Below are 17767 nucleotides of genomic sequence, written 5' to 3'. Positions count from 1 at the left end.
AGTTGTACACCATTTTTTTCTTCTAAGCCTTGTTGGCCTTGGTGTTGTTTGTTTGTGGATGCTTGTGTTTGGTTCTTCTCCTATCTATAAACAACTTTCTCGCGCGTTTCTGAAAAGAACATTCTCTCCCACCTCACTCTCGACCCGGACAAGAAAACAGAGAGAGATGAGAGAGTCGACCACTAACCTCATCGGAGTCAGGGCCCACACGCCTGACCACGGTGGGCTGTATTTGAAGGACTTATGCCTTAGAGCCAATAATAAATATTATTATTTAACTATCAGTTTATGATTAACGTTTATTTTTTCAGCCGAGAACTGTTATGTGTCTTGAATATGATATTTAAAGGAAAACTCATAAGCATCTTTAAAGAGATAAACACAGAAGTTGTTCCTAGTCATGTATCTAGAACTAGCTCATTTCTTGAATGATGACTATGTTTTCTTGTCATGGGCATAGTCATTGTTACAAGAATTCCATCAACAATGAGAGTGCATTGTTTGAAGAACAAGGGCACTGGACCGACCCCTTATGTATGATATGCTATGAGACACGTAGTCATTGGTTGTTAGTATTAGCTTTATGTGTTGATCATATGTAAAAGTTCTTAGACCACAAGGATATCAAGTACATACACACCGGAAGATATACTTTGAACTAATCAAACATTGACCTGAAGAGGGTGATTATAAATGTGACCTCCAGCCTTCAACTACATCAGAAAGTGTGTGTGCGGCAAGTATAGTCCAAAACTAGGATATTGCTCCTCCGACTACGAAGAGATATGGTCTGGACCCTCTCAATATTACAGTTTCCCTCTACCGTGTAACCAAACAGATTGTGATAGTAATCACGAGGACATTGGAATACGGCATAAATAATAATGAAACCGGAACAAGGATAACTGGTATAGTGATCAGGAGTTGAATCATGGGGATATCAAAGTCTCGCCTTAGACTTTCAGTATATCATGAAGCAATAGATAAAGAAATATGTATAACCGAAGGTGTGTTCGAAGTAATTCGAGTACGCACAGGAGCCATCACAGAGTCCGGCTGTTGGTTATGATCTGAAGGAGTTGGGAGTCATGAGTGGATCACACGTTTAAAGTAATTTAAACTTTCTAAGAATTTATATAAGTGTTATATATATGGTATGTGTTTCAGATAATGAAATTGGAATTTTCTGGGATTGTCAAAGTAATACCAGAGAGGTTTCGTAATTGTTTCGGGACTTCTTTATGTGAGAGAGAAACTTTCGAAAGTGTTTTGGAGTTGTTAATATTGTTTCAAAGTATCATCGGAAGTGTTCCGGAATTACTAAATAAGTTTGGGATTGATAGGAATAGGTTCGGTTAATTTATATAAGGAATTGGGCCTCCAACTTTATCATGAAGTTACCATAGGGGCTGGAGGATGGCCGAAAGGCCACCAAGGCTGGCCACATGAGCTTTAAGGGGCACATGTAGCCCCCCTAGGGCCTCCATGCTAGACAAGGAGGTTGGTGTGCCCTAGTGTTTCGAGGCTCACCAAACCTTCCAAATAAGGGAGCAGCCAAGGGACGGTGGGGTGCAGCCGTATGCTGCCCCTCCCCCACCCCTCCTCCTATATAAACGTAGGGTCTCATGTCTGTCTCAAATCAATCGTTGTGCCTTAGAAATAAGCCTCTTGGTTGGCTCTTCTCTCTCTCTATCTATCTCCCTTGATGAGTCTCTCCCTCATGGAGGTTATCTCTCATGGACTTCTCCACATAGGCACGCTAAGATGCCGTAGATTTTTCCGTTAGAGTCACGCTCTGAATGGTGGAACATTGACATATTAGATTACATGATGAATTGATACCGGGAGAGGGATCATACACATGATCCTTGGATTGAAGCAAGGGGGAGATATGTCCTCGCGGATGGGAGGAATACGCCTAGATGTGGGGATCGCCACGGTCACAGTTGTCATTAAGCCTCTTTTGCTTTAGCTCAGTAAGATCATTTAGATCCATTGCATCTTCATAGATAGATATTGGGTGGTAGTGTAGGGAGTTGTTTATTTTACATGCATCAAACCCCTTCAGAGCTGAGAAAAAACTTAACGATGGGGGAGTGCGAGGTTTTTGGCTCCGGATAAGAAGGGGGCAGGGCTAAGAGGGATGGTCGGGGTAGACTTTGAAATGGCGGAGGAGGAGCTAAGAGAGACGTCACGGCAACGCCCTGGCCACGGACGTGGTAGACGGCGGTTTACCCGGCAGTGGTTGTGTTGGAGGCATGGATCGCTCGAAGGTATAAAGGAGCAATGCTTGCCGGAGGTTGAGGACAAGATCATGGGAAAGGAGCGGCGGTAATGTTAGTTTACTTTGAACTAACTTAGCTCTTAGTCACCTGGACGTTAGGCGGACCCTCATGTATCTTTCGTTATCTGGAGCTAGTCGTAAGTTGGCATATATTGTTCTTGCTCTATTAGAGTGGCACGTTCGTTATTGGGTTGTGGTTCATTATTAGGTTATAGTTTGTTATGCAAAATATACTTTTTACGAATATTAAGAGAGACATAAGTATGCAAAATATACTAACCAGTGTAAATTGTTTTATGTACTCATATTAAGCCCTAGAGTATCATTTGCATCAAATATATAGCGTGGAGCTTGACTTTTAGGCCACAACAATGGTCTGACTCTCTGCAATCAAACCGGAGGCCACAACAATGGTCTGATTTTCTGCAATTAATCAAACCGGAGCCTCTCCACTGCACCGCCACCACCCAAAAAATATGCAATAAACATTTTCAGTTGTGTACCCAAATCATTAGCGGTTACTGGATGATCACTTCCAGGATGTTATTGTAATTCATATTCGTTGAAGATGAGATCTCATAGTCGTACGACTCGTACACACTTAAACGGGAGCCTCCATTCCTCCGTGATTCCGTCCGTAGCCATGTTACCCTTGCAGTTCTAAACACGCCATTACACGTCGTCGTCGTTCGTCGGCGCAACTGCAACTGGCGCCGACTCATCGTTCTCACCTCATTTTGCCTGCCTATAAATCCCGTCCCGCTCAACCATCAAAACACAAACAGGAGTCCAGCAAGTACAAATCGTACAAGTCTAATTAAGGAGGTTCATATAACCGTACTGCCAATATGGCTGGTGTCACCAGCAATGGCGCCGTCGCGCTTGTCGTTGTCGCGCTCCTCTCCCTGGTCGTCCCGTCCGTCCGTTCTGCAGTCGACTACGGCGTCTCCGCCGCTAGATCCTACAACTCCGGCTGGCTCCCCGCCAAGGCCACCTGGTACGGCCAGCCCAACGGCGCCGGGGCCGACGACAACGGTATGTACGCTGAAATCATATGCGATGACGGCGCAATGTCGTTCTTGCATCACGCAGAAGTTCCAGCTCGGTAAAAGTAATAATGCTGATCGATCTACCATTTGCAGGTGGTGCTTGCGGCTTCAAGAACGTGAACCGGTACCCCTTGTCCGCCATGATTTCCTGCGGCAACGAGCCCCTCTTCCAGGGTGGCGCCGGCTGCGGCACCTGCTACCAGGTACAGTATGCACTGACAGCTCTAGGAATTTGCAACTTACTACCACTACCACGCGTGGTGACGACAATGTCAGCTAATGACGATGTGTCAATGTCGATTAAATTAGTTGATGCTGATTTCTGATCACTAATGATTAGCTTGGTCGAACTCAAACCGATGTCGATCAATGTTAGGTATTCTGCCATGTGCCATGTATACATCGGGAAGTTGACCTTCTATGTTTTCCTCCATTGTTGTTTTAGATACGGTGCACGAGAACCAACAACCCTGCGTGTTCCGGCCAGACAAAGACGGTGGTGATCACCGACATGAACTACTACCCCGTGGCCAAGTACCACTTCGACCTCAGCGGCACGGCGTTCGGCGCCCTGGCGATGCCGGGCCGGAACGACCAGCTCCGACACGCGGGCATCATCGACATGCAGTTCAGGAGGGTGCCCTGCAACTTCGCGGGCATGAAGCTGGGCTTCTACGTCCTGCGGGGCGCCAACCCCAACTACCTGCCGGTGCTGGTGCAGTACGCCAACCGGGACGGCACCGTCGTGAAGATGGACCTCATGCGCTCCAGGAACGGCCGCCCGACTGGACGCTGGGAGCCCATGTACCGATCCTGGGGATCCGTCTGGCGATGCGACTCCAGGGACGCGCTGCTGGGGCCGCTCTCCCTGCGCGTCACCAGCGAGTCCGGCAAGACGCTCGTCGCCAACAATGTCATCCCCAATGGCTGGAAGGGCGACACCAGCTACTCGTCCAACATCCAGTTCTCTTGATTCATTCCCCCGATTGAGGCTGAGTCAATCGTTTTGCAAGTGTCATGTGATTGATCCGTATTTACTACCGAGAGGTAATATTCCAGACGTGTTGATTGGCGTTAATTGTGCGATGAGCGTGAGCCCGACTATCGCGAAGATATTTGATGAACTGAATGTGTTTTTAACTTCTTATTGAGCCAGCACTGCTAGTTAACCTCACCACTTCAATAGAAAAGGTTGCCATTGCATGCTTATGTGTGCAACCGAGAAAGGGGTGCGTTGCACCACAGGGCAGAAAGGTATGTTTGTAACCTACCTAACAGTGGGTCTAGTGTTCCCTCCCAGTGCAGAAAATGCATTCACGAGCAATCAAATTAACAGCTAAAAGTGGCTTGTGGCTCGTTTGTAACGGGCTAACACCTACGGAGCCTGTCCCCATGGGAGCATCAAATTCGGTCCAGGCTATTAAACGCGCCTAGAGTGGTTATGATGGTTTTGATAACAACGTGGGAGTTTGCTTATTTTGGGCCAGAAACAAGGGAGAGGGACACGTCTCTAGGCTGGTGGCGGTGGATACCAGAGAGCACGTGGGAATTTGTTACCGGGTTGCCGGACGCTATATAGGAGGGTTTGATTTATTTTCGATAAAAAGAATATATTAAATATCAATTACACTCGCCCTCTACAGCAAAGAAATGTTTAAAGACATTACGGATGCAAACCCTACTACAAAAATAAGAAGAAAAAATGAAGATCTCGCTGTGGTGATCAAAATCTTGTAGCTGCAACACAAATCATTGCCAAGATAGCACTCGGAAATCGCGCTCTAAAAACAATATCTTTAACAAGGTCATTACCAGGCACAAGCAATTAAGGCTAGATATTGAATTTTCACCTGGAGCAAGTCCGCGCTCTCAAAACAATGTCTTCAACAAGGACATTGCTAGGCATTACCAATTAAGATCAGACCTTGAATTTTTACCATGGAAGATAAGACTATGTACTCCTCTATGTTGCCGCACCCGCTTGTCGATATCGCTACTGCAAGACAAGAAACATCAAGTAAAGTCCTTGTCGCCACGAAGACTGGGTATGTCATTAATAGACTTTAGACCTCGACTGCCAAAACAATCTCCACCGTTGTCTTCTTCATGGAAATCGAAAACCAACATGTCCTATGATGGCAACAGACACCGAAGCTTCCCATCACTCACTCTTGAAGCCGCACGGCCAGAAATATGGGTGCGCACGAGCAAATCTCATCCGATCCAGCAAACTACCGGCATCAGGCGCCCAAAGGAGATCCTCGGTGGAGCCTTCTGAAACTCATCATCGGCCAGATCAATGAGGGCAGGTATCAAGCAGGACACCGTCTTGGCGCGAGCCGCCTCCTTCATTAGGCAGATCGGCACCCCCCACCCTACAATGTCGTCCGCTAGCTCCCAACACCAGACCGAAGATGTCACCAGGCACCACCACCACCCGTACCGCGCAGAGATGAGGGTTTGAGCCGTACCGAGTCCCATGAGCCAGGCGCCGTGCCGCCCTTGCGGCAACAACAATCATCGAGGTCATCGAATAAGTTTGGGACCGCCTCCCCGCCATCCATCTTCTTCGACCGAGCCATCCCATCTAGGGTCGCCGCTAAGCTCCGACCGAAGATCCCACCACACAAGGAGGAGCAGGCTCCCACCACCGCTAGGGGCCCTCGAAGATGAGAGCTCGCCACCACTGTTTGCCGGGAAGGGCTTTGCCCGCCAATTTCCTCCGGTGGTGGCAGGGAGATGTAGGGGAGGAGAGGTGGGGGAGGGGGCAGCGACGTCTAGGGTTTCGCCCGAGCCGCCCCGGGAGCGACGCAAGCCTATAGAAGGGTTTGATGGGCACGTTCTTTAGGTAACACGGTCCATTAATTTAAATACACCTATTAAGCGTGTTGTATCATTTGAATTTAAAATGTATAACGTGGGGCTAGCTAGATCTTAATGCACAACAATGGTCTGACTTTATGCCTTCAACCCCATGATCTGATTCTGGTTAGTTGATGATCATTGGATCGATAGAACTTTCGCTTATGTACGGCAATCATTAGCGGTTACTCGATGATCACCTCCAGGACTGTATTCTACTCCGTATTTCATATTCGTTGAAGATGCGATCTCATAGTCGTCCGACTCGTACACACTTAAACCGGAGCCTCCATTCCTCCATGATTCCCTCGGTAGCCATGTTACCTTGCAGTTCTTAACACGCCATTACACGTCGTCGTCAGATGCAACTGCAACTGGCACCGACTCGTCGTTCTCACCTGATTGTTGCCTGTTGGGCTGCCTATAAAATGCCATCCCCCGCCCAGCGATCAAGACGCAATCAGGAGTACACATACCGTACAAGTCTAAGGAGGTTCATACTAGTTCAACCGTAGTGCCAAACTGCCAATATGGCCAACACCAATGGCGCCATTGCGCTGGTCGCACTCGTCTCTATGCTCGTCCCGTCCGTCCGTTCTGCAGTCGACTACAGCATCTCCGCCGCGAGATCCTACAACTCCGGCTGGCTCCCCGCCAAGGCCACCTGGTACGGCCGGCCCAACGGCGCCGGCCCCGATGACAACGGTACGCTCATACGCAACGACGACGCAATGCATGTTGGTCTTGCATCACGCAGTTATTTGCAAGTACCAATAATACCGATCGATCTATTTGCAGGTGGTGCTTGTGGCTTCAAGAACGTGAACCAGTACCCACTCTCCGCTATGACGTCATGCGGCAACGAGCCCCTGTTCCAGGGCGGCGCCGGCTGCGGCACCTGCTACCAGATACGATGCACGAGAGCCAACAACCCCTCCTGCTCCGGCCAGACAAAGACGGTGGTGATCACCGACATGAACTACTACCCCGTGGCCAAGTACCACTTCGACCTCAGCGGCACGGCGTTCGGCGCGCTGGCGATGCCGGGACAGAACGACCAGCTCCGGCACGCGGGCATCATCGACATGCAGTTCAGGAGGGTGCCCTGCAACTTCGCCGGCATGAAGCTGGGCTTCTACATCCTGCGCGGCGCCAACCCCAACTACCTCCCGGTGCTGGTGCAGTACGCCAACCGGGACGGCACTGTCGTGAAGATGGACCTCATGCGGTCCACGAACGGCCGCGCCACGGGGCGATGGGAGCCCATGTACCGCTCCTGGGGCTCTGTCTGGCGGTGCGACTCCAGGGACGCGCTGCTGGGGCCGCTCTCCTTGCGCGTCACCAGCGAGTCCGGCAAGACGCTCGTCGCCAACAATGCCATCCCCAATGGCTGGAAGGGCGACACCAGCTACTCGTCCAACATCCAGTTCTCTTGATTCATTCCCCCCGATCGAGGCTGAGTCAATCGTTTTGCTAGTGTTATGTGATTGATCCATATTTACTAGCGGGGTAATATTCCAGGCGTGTTGATTACTTGATTGGCGTTAATTGTGTGATGTGCGTGTGATAAACTAAATATTACTGAACGTGTTCTTATCCAGCCAGCACTGCTAGTCAACCTCACCACTCTAATGAAAAATCCTATTATAGTATGCTCATGTGTGCGACCGAAAAGCATGTTTGCAACCTACTTAGTGGGGGTAGAGTTTCCTCCCTGGTACATAAAATGCATTCACGATGAACAGCTGAAAGTGGCAAGTGGCTCGTTTGCAACGGGCTAACATCTACGAAGTCTACCCATATGGAGCATCAAATTTGGCAATTTGCCCTAGAGTACCAAATGCGTTTAGAGTAGTCAGGATGGTTCTAGTAATAGTCTCGGAGTTTGCTTGTTTTGGGCCAAGAACAAGGTAGTGGTCAGGATGGTTCTAGTAATAGTCTGGGAGTTTGCTTGTTTTGGGCCAAAAACAAGGTAGTGGGAGGTGGCGGTGGATACCAACTAGATTGAGCTCACTCGCGCTCGTCCTCTAAGAGCGCCTGGGAATTTGTTACCGGGTTGCCGGACGCTGTATAGAAGGGTTTGATTTATTTTCGTTAGCATAAATTGCTATCGCGAAAATATCAACTACACTCAGCCAGTACAACAACGAAATGTTTAAAGACATTATGGATGCACACAACTCTACTAATAAGAAGGAAAAACGAAGATTTCGCTATTGTGATCAAAACCTTGTAGCTGCAACACAAACCACTGCCAAGATAGCACCCAAAATTCGCGCTCTTAAAACAATTTGGCTTCAACAAGGCCATTACCAGGCACAACCGATTAAGGCTAGATACCGGATTTTCACCCTGGAGCAAGTCCTCCCTCTCAAAACAATACCTTCAACAAGGTCATTGCTAGGCACAACCAATTAAGATCAGAACTTAGATTTTCACCATGGAAGACAAGACTATGTACTCCTCTATGTTGCCGCCCCCGCTTATCGATGTCACTACTGCAAGACAAGAAACATCAAGTGAAGTCATCTTCGCCACGAAGACTCGGTATGTCATTACTAGACTTCAGACCTCAGCCGCCATAACAATCTCCGCGCATATCTTCTTCATGGAGATCGAAAACCAACATGTTCCATGATGGCAACAGACACCGAAGCTTCGCGTCAGTCCCTCTTGAAGCCGCACGGCCAGAAACATGGGTGCGTGATACGTCCAATTTGCATCACTATTTTATATCATAATTTGCTGTTATTCATTGATATATTTCATATTGGGACACAATACTTATGTTATTTCATCTATTTTGCATGTTTCATCATTATTGGAGGATCAAGCACCGGAGCCAGGATTCTGCTGGAAAAATCACCGTCAGAACGCAATATTTCGGAAGATCAACTGTGGAAGGAAATTATACCAAAAATCCTATTTTTCAAGATGACGAAGGAAGCCAGAAGGAGGAGCCAGGAGGACCCAGGGTGGGCCCACACCATAGGGCGGCGCGGCCCATGGCCTGGCCGCGCCAGCATGTGGTGTGGGGGCCCACAGCCCCTTTCGCCTCCTTTTCTTCGCGAAATCCTTCGTCCCGAAAACCTAAGCCACAGAGGGTACCTCGCGAAGAGTTACAGCCGCCTCTGCGGGGCGGAGAACACCAGAGAGAAAAGAGCTCTCCGGCGGGCAGGAATCCGCCGGGGAAATTCCCTCCGGGAGGGGGAAATCGACGCGATCGTCACCGTCATCGAGCTGGACATCATCTCCATCACCATCATCATCATCTCCACCGTCATCACCGCCGTCTCCACCGCTGGACACCGTCACCGCCGTAGCAATTTGGGTTTGATCTTGATTGTTTGATAGGGGAAACTCTCCCGGTATCGATCTCTACTTGTTGTTGATACTATTGAGTGAAACCATTGAATCAAGTTTATGTTCAGATTGTTATTCATCATCATATCACCTCTGATCATGTTCCATATGATGTCTCGTGAGTAGTTCGTTTAGTTCTTGAGGACATGGGTGAAGTCTAAATGTTAGTAGTGAACTATGGTTGAGTAATATTCAATGGTATGATATTTAAGTTGTGGTGTTATTCTTCTAGTGGTGTCATGTGAACGTCGACTACATGACACTTCACCATTTATGGGCCTAGGGGAATGCATCTTGTATTCGTTTGCCAATTGCGGGGTTGCCGGAGTGACAGAAACCTAAACCCCCGTTGGTATATCGATGCAGGAGGGATAGCAGGATCTCAGAGTTTAAGGCTGTGGTTAGATTTATTCTTAATTACTTTCTTGTAGTTGCGGATGCTTGCAAGGGGTATAATCACAAGTATGTATTAGTCCTAGGAAGGGTGGTACATTAGCATAGGTTCACCCACACAACACTTATCATAACAATTAAGATTATTTAGCCGTATGTAGCGAAAGCACTAGACTAAAATCCCGTGTGTCCTCGAGAATGTTTGGTCATTATAAGTAAACAAACCGGCTTGTTCTTTGTGCTAAAAAGGATTGGGCCACTCGCTGCAATTGTTACTCTCGCACTTTACTTACTCGTACTTTATTCAACTGTTACATCAAAACACCCTGAATACTTGTCTGTGAGCATTTACAGTGAATCCTTCATCGAAACTGCTTGTCAACACCTTCTGCTCCTCGTTGGGATCGACATTCTTACTTATCGAAAATACTACGATACACCCCCTATACTTGTGGGTCATCAAGACTATTTTCTGGCGCCGTTGCCGGGGAGTGAAGCGCTATTGGTAAGTGGAATTGGTAAGGAAAACCTTTACTGTTGTGCTGATTTTATTTCTGCCTGCTGCTATAAGTCATTATGGAGAGATCTTCTCTTCAATTTTTATTTGGGAAATCTACTACTACTGCAATGGTAGTGGATGAGGCGCCAGGTGAGGAAGTGATACCATATAAAATACCTATGAAAATTATTGAACGTGTTATGGATATCCGCTATGAAGGGGATGGAACTGTCCATCCCGGTGATCATTTACTGTTTTTGCATGAATTATGCGGGTTATTCAAATGTGCAGGTATTGCTATGGATGAAGTGAGGAAGAAACTATTCTCTTTATCGCTGTCTGGTAAGGCGGCGCATTGGTATAAATTACTGGATAATGGGGATTCTCTTGAATGGAATGATATTGTGCCCCGGTTTTATTCTAAGTTCTATCCTCCAAGTGAAATTCATAAGGATCGGAATCGCATATATAATTTTTGGCCTCATGATGGAGAGAGTATTGCCCAAGCTTGGGGGAGATTGAAGTCTTTAATGCTCAAATGCCCCATTCATGAGCTTCCTGGTAATGTTATTATTGATAATTTCTATGCAAGACTTTCTTTTCAAGACAAGACCTTGCTGGATACTTCTTGTTCTGGATCATTTACACACAACAAAGAAGAGTTTAAAAGGGACCTTCTTGATCGGATCCAAGAAAATACTGAAGGTTGGGAGAACGACAAGGATAGAGAATCAGGTATAATTTATGATTATAAATGCATTAAAGCTTTTATGGATACTGATAAATTTCGTAATATGAGTGCTACATATGGTCTTGATTCTCAAGTTGCTGCAAATCTTTATAAAGCTTTTGCCTCTCATTATGAATTGCCAAAGAAGAATTTTGATAAGTATCATGAACCGTATAAAGATAAAATTGATTCATCTATTAATAAATGCGTTGTAGTTGAAACTGCTGATCATGTTATTCCTGAAGTGTATATTGAAAAAACTCCTTTCCCTGCTAAAATGAAGGAGTACTCTGTTATAAATAGTGCGGTTCATAAAAGTGAAAAGAAACCTGTAGAACCTGAAGAACAAATAAAAGTTAAACTCTTTGTTGCAATAGTTAAAGATCTTGTGACTGAAAATGTGGAGGATGTTCATATTATTTTCTGTGAAGATGCTTCTAATATTGTTTCACATCCTAATAAACCCAAACAAGCTAGTGTTCCTATGCTATCTGTTAGAATTGGTGATCATTGCTATTATGGATTATGTGATATTGGTGCAAGTGTTAGTGCTATTCCTTATGAGCTTTACACGGAGATTATGCACGAAATTGATTCTTGTGAACTTGAAGATATTGATGTGGTTATTCAGCTGGCTAATAGAGAAACTATTTCTCCAATTGGTATTGTTCGAGATGTGGAAGTTTTATGCGGTAAGATTAAATATCCTGCTGACTTTTTGGTACTTGGTTCTGCTGCTAGTGATTATTGTCCTATTATTTTTGGTAGACCTTTTCTAAATACTTGTGGAGCTATTATAGATTGCAAGAAAGAGAAAATTTTGACTAAATTTGCTGGTGAATCTTATGAGTTTAACTTCCCTAAATTTACCAAAACTCCTTATAAAGCTGATTTGCCTAGTGATGATTTTAAAATGGAACAGTGTGCATCTATTGTTCTTGTTCCTAACAATCCTTTGCAGCAACATTTGGAGGATAGCGAGAGTGAAGTTTTTAGGAAAGAAAGAGATGAGCTTGAGGAAATTTTTCTCCGCCAACCTATTCTCAAGCATGATTTACCGGTGGAAGATTTGGGTACAACACCGCCACCAAAGGAAGATCCTGTTTTTGATTTAAAGCCTTTGCCTGATAATCTTAAATATGCTCATATTGATGATAAGAAAATATATCCTGTTATTATTAGTTCTAAGCTTTTAGAGATTGAAGAAGAAAGGTTATTGGAAATATTGAAGAAGCACCGAGGAGCTATTGGCTATACTCTTGATGATTTGAAAGGAATTTCTCCTTCTATTTGCCAACATGCTATTAATATGGAAGATGATGCAAAGCCTGTTGTTGAACATCAACGTCGTCTAATTCCGAAGATGAAGGAAGTGGTAAGGAATGAGGTATTAAGACTTCTTGAAGCTGGTATTATATATCCTATTGCTGATAGTAGATGGGTTAGTCCTGTGCATTGCGTTCCCAAGAAAGGAGGAATGACTGTTGTGCCTAATGATAATGATGAGCTCATTCCTCAAAGAGTAGTTGTAGGGTATAGAATGTGCATTGATTTTCGAAAAGTTAATAAAGTTACTAAGAAAGATCATTACCCTTTACCATTTATTGATCAAATGCTAGAAAGATTGTCTAAAAATACTCATTTTTGTTTTCTTGATGGTTATTCTGGGTTTTCACAAATTGCTGTTAAAGCTAAAGATCAAGAGAAAACCACTTTTACTTGTCCCTATGGAACTTATGCTTATAGACGCATGCCTTTTGGTTTATGTAATGCTCCTGCTACTTTTCAAAGATGCATGTCTGCTATTTTTCATGGTTTTTGCGAGAGTATTGTAGAGGTATTCATGGATGATTTTTCCGTCTATGGGAATTCTTTTGATAGTTGCTTGCGAAACCTTGATAAAGTTTTGCAGAGATGTGAAGAAACTAACCTTGTTCTTAATTGGGAGAAATGCCACTTTATGGTTAATGAAGGAATTGTATTGGGACATAAAATTTCTGAGAGAGGTATAGAAGTTGATAGAGCTAAAGTTGAAGCGATTGAGAAGATGCCCTATCCTAGGGATGTTAAAGGTATTCGTAGTGTTCTTGGTCATGCTGGGTTTTATAGGAGATTTATTAAAGATTTCTCCAAGATTTCAAAGCCTCTTACTAATCTTCTTCAAAAAGATGTACCTTTTGTTTTTGATGACGATTGTAAGGAAGCTTTTGAAACTCTTAAGAAAGCCTTAACAACTGCTCGTATAGTTGAACCTCCTGATTGGAACTTACCCTTTGAAATTATGTGTGATGCTAGTGATTTTCTTTGTGGCGCGCTGTTCTTGGACAATGAGTAGATAAAAAACTGAATGTTATTCATTATGCTAGTAAAACTCTTGATGCTGCTCAAAGAAATTATGCTACAACTGAAAAAGAATTATTAGCTGTAGTCTTTGCTTGCGATAAATTTAGATCTTATATTGTTGATTCAAAAGTTACTATTCATACTGATCATGCTGCAATTAGATACCTTATGACAAAGAAAGATGCTAAGCCGAGGCTTATTAGATGGGTACTTCTTTTGCAAGAATTTGATTTACATATTGTAGATAGGAAAGGTGCTGATAATCCTGTTGCTGATAATTTGTCTAGATTGGAAAATATTGCTTATGATCCTGTTTCTGTTAATGATAGTTTTCCAAATGAACAATTGGCTGTAATAAAGGTGAGCTCGCGAGACAGTCCTTGGTATGCTGATTATGCTAACTTTATTGTTTCCAAGTACTTGCCTCCAACCTTTTCAGCTCAGCAAAGGAGGAAATTCTTTTATGACTTGAGGCATTATTTCTGGGATGACCCACACTTATATAAAGAAGGAGTGGATGGTATTATGCGAAGATGTATTCCCGAATATGAACAACAAGAGATATTGAGTAAATGTCATGGTAGTGCTTATGGAGGACATCACGCCGGAGAAAGAACCGCGCAAAAGGTTTTACAATCAGGTTTTTATTGGCCAACTCTCTTCAAGGATGCGAGAAAGTTTATTTTATCTTGTGATGAATGCCAAAGGGTTGGTAATATCTCCAGACGTAATGAAATGCCTATGAATTATACTCTTGTTATTGAACCGTTTGATTGTTGGGGATTTGACTTCATGGGACCTTTTCCGTCTTCAGAAGGTAACACTCACATACTTGTTGCTGTTGATTATGTTACTAAATGGGTGGAAGCCATACCTACAAAAAGTGCTGATGGTGAGACCTCTTTAAGAATGCTTTTAGACATTATTTTTCCTAGATTTGGAGTGCCTAGATATATTATGACTGATGGAGGTTCTCATTTTATTCATGGAGGTTTTAGAAAAACTCTTGCTAAGTATGGTATTAATCATAGAATTGCTTCCGCTTATCATCCTCAAACTAGTGGCCAAGTAGAATTATCAAATAGAGAGATTAAATCTATTTTGGGAAAGACTGTTAATAAAACTAGAAAAAATTTGGCTAGTAAATTGAAGGATGCACTATGGGCTTATAGAACTGCTTATAAAAATCCCATGGGAATGTCACCTTATAAAATGGTTTATGGGAAAGCTTGTCATTTACCTTTAGAACTAGAGCACAAAGCTTATTGGGCTGTTAGAGAATTAAATAAAGATCCTAAACTTGCCGGTGATAAGAGGTTGTTGCAATTAAGTTCTCTAGATGAATGGAGAAGTGAAGCTTATGAAAATGCTAAACTCTTTAAAGAGAAAGTTAAAAAATGGCATGATAGAAGGATTATCAAAAGAGAATTTAATATTGGGGATAAAGTCCTATTGTATCGGTCTTGTCTCAGATTCTTTGCAGGAAAATTACTCTCGAAATGGGAAGGACCATATGTTGTCGAGGAGGTGTATCGTTCAGGAGCAATTAAAATTAGCTCTCTCCAAGGCAATGCTACGCAAGTGGTGAATGGACAAAGACTCAAGCATTATATCTCAGGTGATTCTTATAATGTTGATGTTGATATTATTCAAGTGGAAACACCGGAGGCTTTCATCAAAGGGCAAATTGACAGTCCGCTTAACTCGACTTTGAATAGGTAACGATCGGTAATGAAAAGTACGCAATTTACTTTCCGAACAATATTTTTGCTGTTTTTGGAAAATATGAAAAATTACGAGTTCGAAACGGAGTGGAAAGGACGCACGAGGGGGCGCCACCATGGGCCGGCGCGGCCAAGCCTGGGCCCGCGCCGCCCTATGGTTTGGCCGCCTCGTCGCCCCTTTCCGACTCTGGTTCGATCTGGTACTTTCCTTGTGTCGTGAAAATTTTTGCTATATAATCCCCCGGACCCCTGGAAGTCCGTATATCATTTTCTCTACGTGTTTTGTTTCGAGCTGTTTCTGCCAGGATTTGTTTCGGATCTAGAGCCATCATGTCTTCGTCGGAAACTCCGAAGGACAGCTCCAGCAAGGATGTTGGCAACTTGTACATGGAGGAGCTGAGGATGCACCCCAAGGAGTTGCTGCTCGTTGAAGGAGAACTGCAGGTCAAGGATGTCCAGGGTCCTAAAGGAGAAGGAAGCTTGGAAGACAGGATGGAGAAGCTAGAACAGGAGGTTTTCAAATACAAGAAGATGGCTGAGCGTGAGGTGGATATCTTCCACAGGATTGTGTCCGAACTCATTGCTGAACATGAGAAGGAAACTGGAAAGCTTTGGAGCGACATCCTCTCACTTCACGACACCACCAACAAGCTCCAAGCACAACTCTATGACGTTCAGAATCAGAACTGTGAGTATGAAAACAGGTTTAAATACATAAGCCGTGCTGCCAGTTTCAGGATTCCCGAGACCAAGATGTCGTTTCTTGATGGAGAGCCTCTTCCTTGGAAGCTTGATGACGGGAGTTCATCACCACCATCTCCGCAGGAGTAATTCATCATCGGTATTGGCATCCCCTTGGTTTGTTCCAAGCTTGGGGGAGTACCGCGGTATCACATCATCACTACCTTTTACTTTTATTGTCAAGTAGTGTCATATCATGAGTAGGGAAGTTATCATATAAGATGGGTTGCAGTTGGAAGTATCTCTCCTTTAGTTGGTTATCTATGTATCCCTTGGTGTGAGTTATCGTTATGGAATATTAATGAGAAGTCTTATCATTTACATATTGCACATCTTATTCTAGTTTGCAATCTCTATCATATGATTTACCTTGTTGTTAGTATTGGTATCACTTTGGGAGCATTGAATAAATCTATTTGGTTTTGGCAAACTTAGCATTGGTCAATAGCAACAACACTTTGAGGTTTAAGTAGAAAAGAGAAATACATGTAGATGTTTCATTGTCTTTCTTTCTTGTTAGCTCATAGCTTATTACTCTGAAGTTAAAATTGTTTGTGCTTACAAGGAAGATGCATGATTGTTTCTATCACATGTATATTTGTTTGTTTCCCTCAACTCTTATGCTTGCTAATTAACCTTGCTAGCCAAAAACCTGTACTGAGAGGAATACTTCTCGTGCATCCAAACCTTAGCCCAAACCTATGCCATTTGTGTCCACCATACCTACCTACTATATGGTATTTTCTGCTATTCCAAGTAAATACTTCATGTGCTACCTTTAAACAATTCAAAACTTAGTATCTCTTATTTGTGTCAATGTTTCATAGCTCATGAGGAAGTATGTGGTGTTTTATCTTTCAATCTTGTTGGGCAACTTTCACCAATGGACTAGTGGCTTCATCCGCTTATCCAATAATTTTACAAAAAGAGCTGGCAATGGGATTCCCAGTCCCAAATTAATTAAACTAAATAGACACTCATCCATGGTATGTGATTGATGGACGGCACCCGAAGGATTCGGTTAGCCATGGCTTGTGTAAGCAAAGGTTGGGGGGAGTGTCATCATCATAATAAAACTAAATAAAAAGGCACTCCTTCATGGTATGAGATTGTTGGCAGGCACCCGAGGATTCGGTTAGCCATGGTTTGTGAAAGAAAGGTTGGAAGGAGTGCCACGTAAAATGAAAATAACATGGGAGCCGCTCTTTGGAGGTTGTCTGGCAAGGGGGTTAGAGTACCCGCTACCAGTCGTTGACAACAACAAACACCTCTCAAAATGTTACTTTTATTCCCTTTATATGATTGCAAACTGAAAAAGCTCTAGCACATGATTTAATCCCTGCTTCCCTCTGCGAAGGGCCTGTCTTTTACTTTATGTTGAGTCAGTAAACCTATTTCCCTCCATCTCAAGCAAGCATTTGAGTAGTTGTGATTCAACCATTATATTGTGATTTGCTTCATCATGTCTTTTATTCTTCCTTGTTTAGTACAAGTTTTATCTGAATGAATATAGCTTTGCACGTTATCAATGATTATGAAGAGACCATTATGATTGAGTATGCAAGTTGTGCCTTATAAACATTAACATGAGAGCGCTGCTCAATGAGATAAGTATAATCTGTTAATTGTTCTCTGACCAAGAACGAAGTTTGCCATCACCAATTATGATTTCTTATGCACCTTTACTTGCGATTACCTTATACTTGTTTCAAGTTGAGTTATATGAGGAAGTTGTTTACTATAATGTCGTGTGCGAATGAATATGATGCTTCTTGTCCG

The 17767-nt window shown here is 43.8% G+C and overlaps 2 protein-coding genes across 2 annotated transcripts; both read left to right on the top strand.

Annotated features, from left to right (window-relative positions):
- Positions 1–3077: 3077 nt before the first annotated feature.
- Positions 3078–4429, top strand: LOC127300472 (expansin-B2). The gene is made up of 3 exons (XM_051330588.2): positions 3078–3319; positions 3427–3536; positions 3779–4429. Exons 1-3 carry the CDS (start codon positions 3133–3135, stop codon positions 4304–4306), a joined length of 825 nt encoding a protein of 274 aa, XP_051186548.1. The 5' UTR covers positions 3078–3132; the 3' UTR covers positions 4307–4429.
- Positions 4430–6670: 2241 nt separating this feature from the next.
- LOC139829655 (expansin-B2-like) lies at positions 6671–7826 on the top strand. The gene is made up of 2 exons (XM_051330590.2): positions 6671–6900; positions 6994–7826. The coding sequence occupies exons 1-2, from the start codon at positions 6726–6728 to the stop codon at positions 7629–7631; spliced, it is 813 nt and encodes a 270-aa protein (XP_051186550.1). The 5' UTR covers positions 6671–6725; the 3' UTR covers positions 7632–7826.
- Positions 7827–17767: the final 9941 nt, after the last annotated feature.

The sequence above is a fragment of the Lolium perenne genome, chromosome 5 (genome assembly GCF_019359855.2).
Source record: "Lolium perenne isolate Kyuss_39 chromosome 5, Kyuss_2.0, whole genome shotgun sequence".
NCBI classification, from domain to species: Eukaryota; Viridiplantae; Streptophyta; class Magnoliopsida; order Poales; family Poaceae; genus Lolium; species Lolium perenne.
Note: the sequence above shows the minus strand (reverse complement) of the source record. Positions and strands in the feature narration are given on the sequence as shown.

Bases quoted from the DNA above. Each gene is read 5' to 3' on its own strand.
- LOC127300472 (XM_051330588.2), top strand. From the start codon at position 3,133: ATGGCTGGTGTCACCAGCAATGGCGCCGTCGCGCTTGTCGTTGTCGCG. The intron at 3,320-3,426 runs GTATGTACGCTG...TACCATTTGCAG, and splicing joins CGCCGGGGCCGACGACAACG to GTGGTGCTTGCGGCTTCAAG. The intron at 3,537-3,778 runs GTACAGTATGCA...TTGTTGTTTTAG, and splicing joins GCTGCGGCACCTGCTACCAG to ATACGGTGCACGAGAACCAA.
- LOC139829655 (XM_051330590.2), top strand. From the start codon at position 6,726: ATGGCCAACACCAATGGCGCCATTGCGCTGGTCGCACTCGTCTCTATG. The intron at 6,901-6,993 runs GTACGCTCATAC...ATCTATTTGCAG, and splicing joins CGCCGGCCCCGATGACAACG to GTGGTGCTTGTGGCTTCAAG.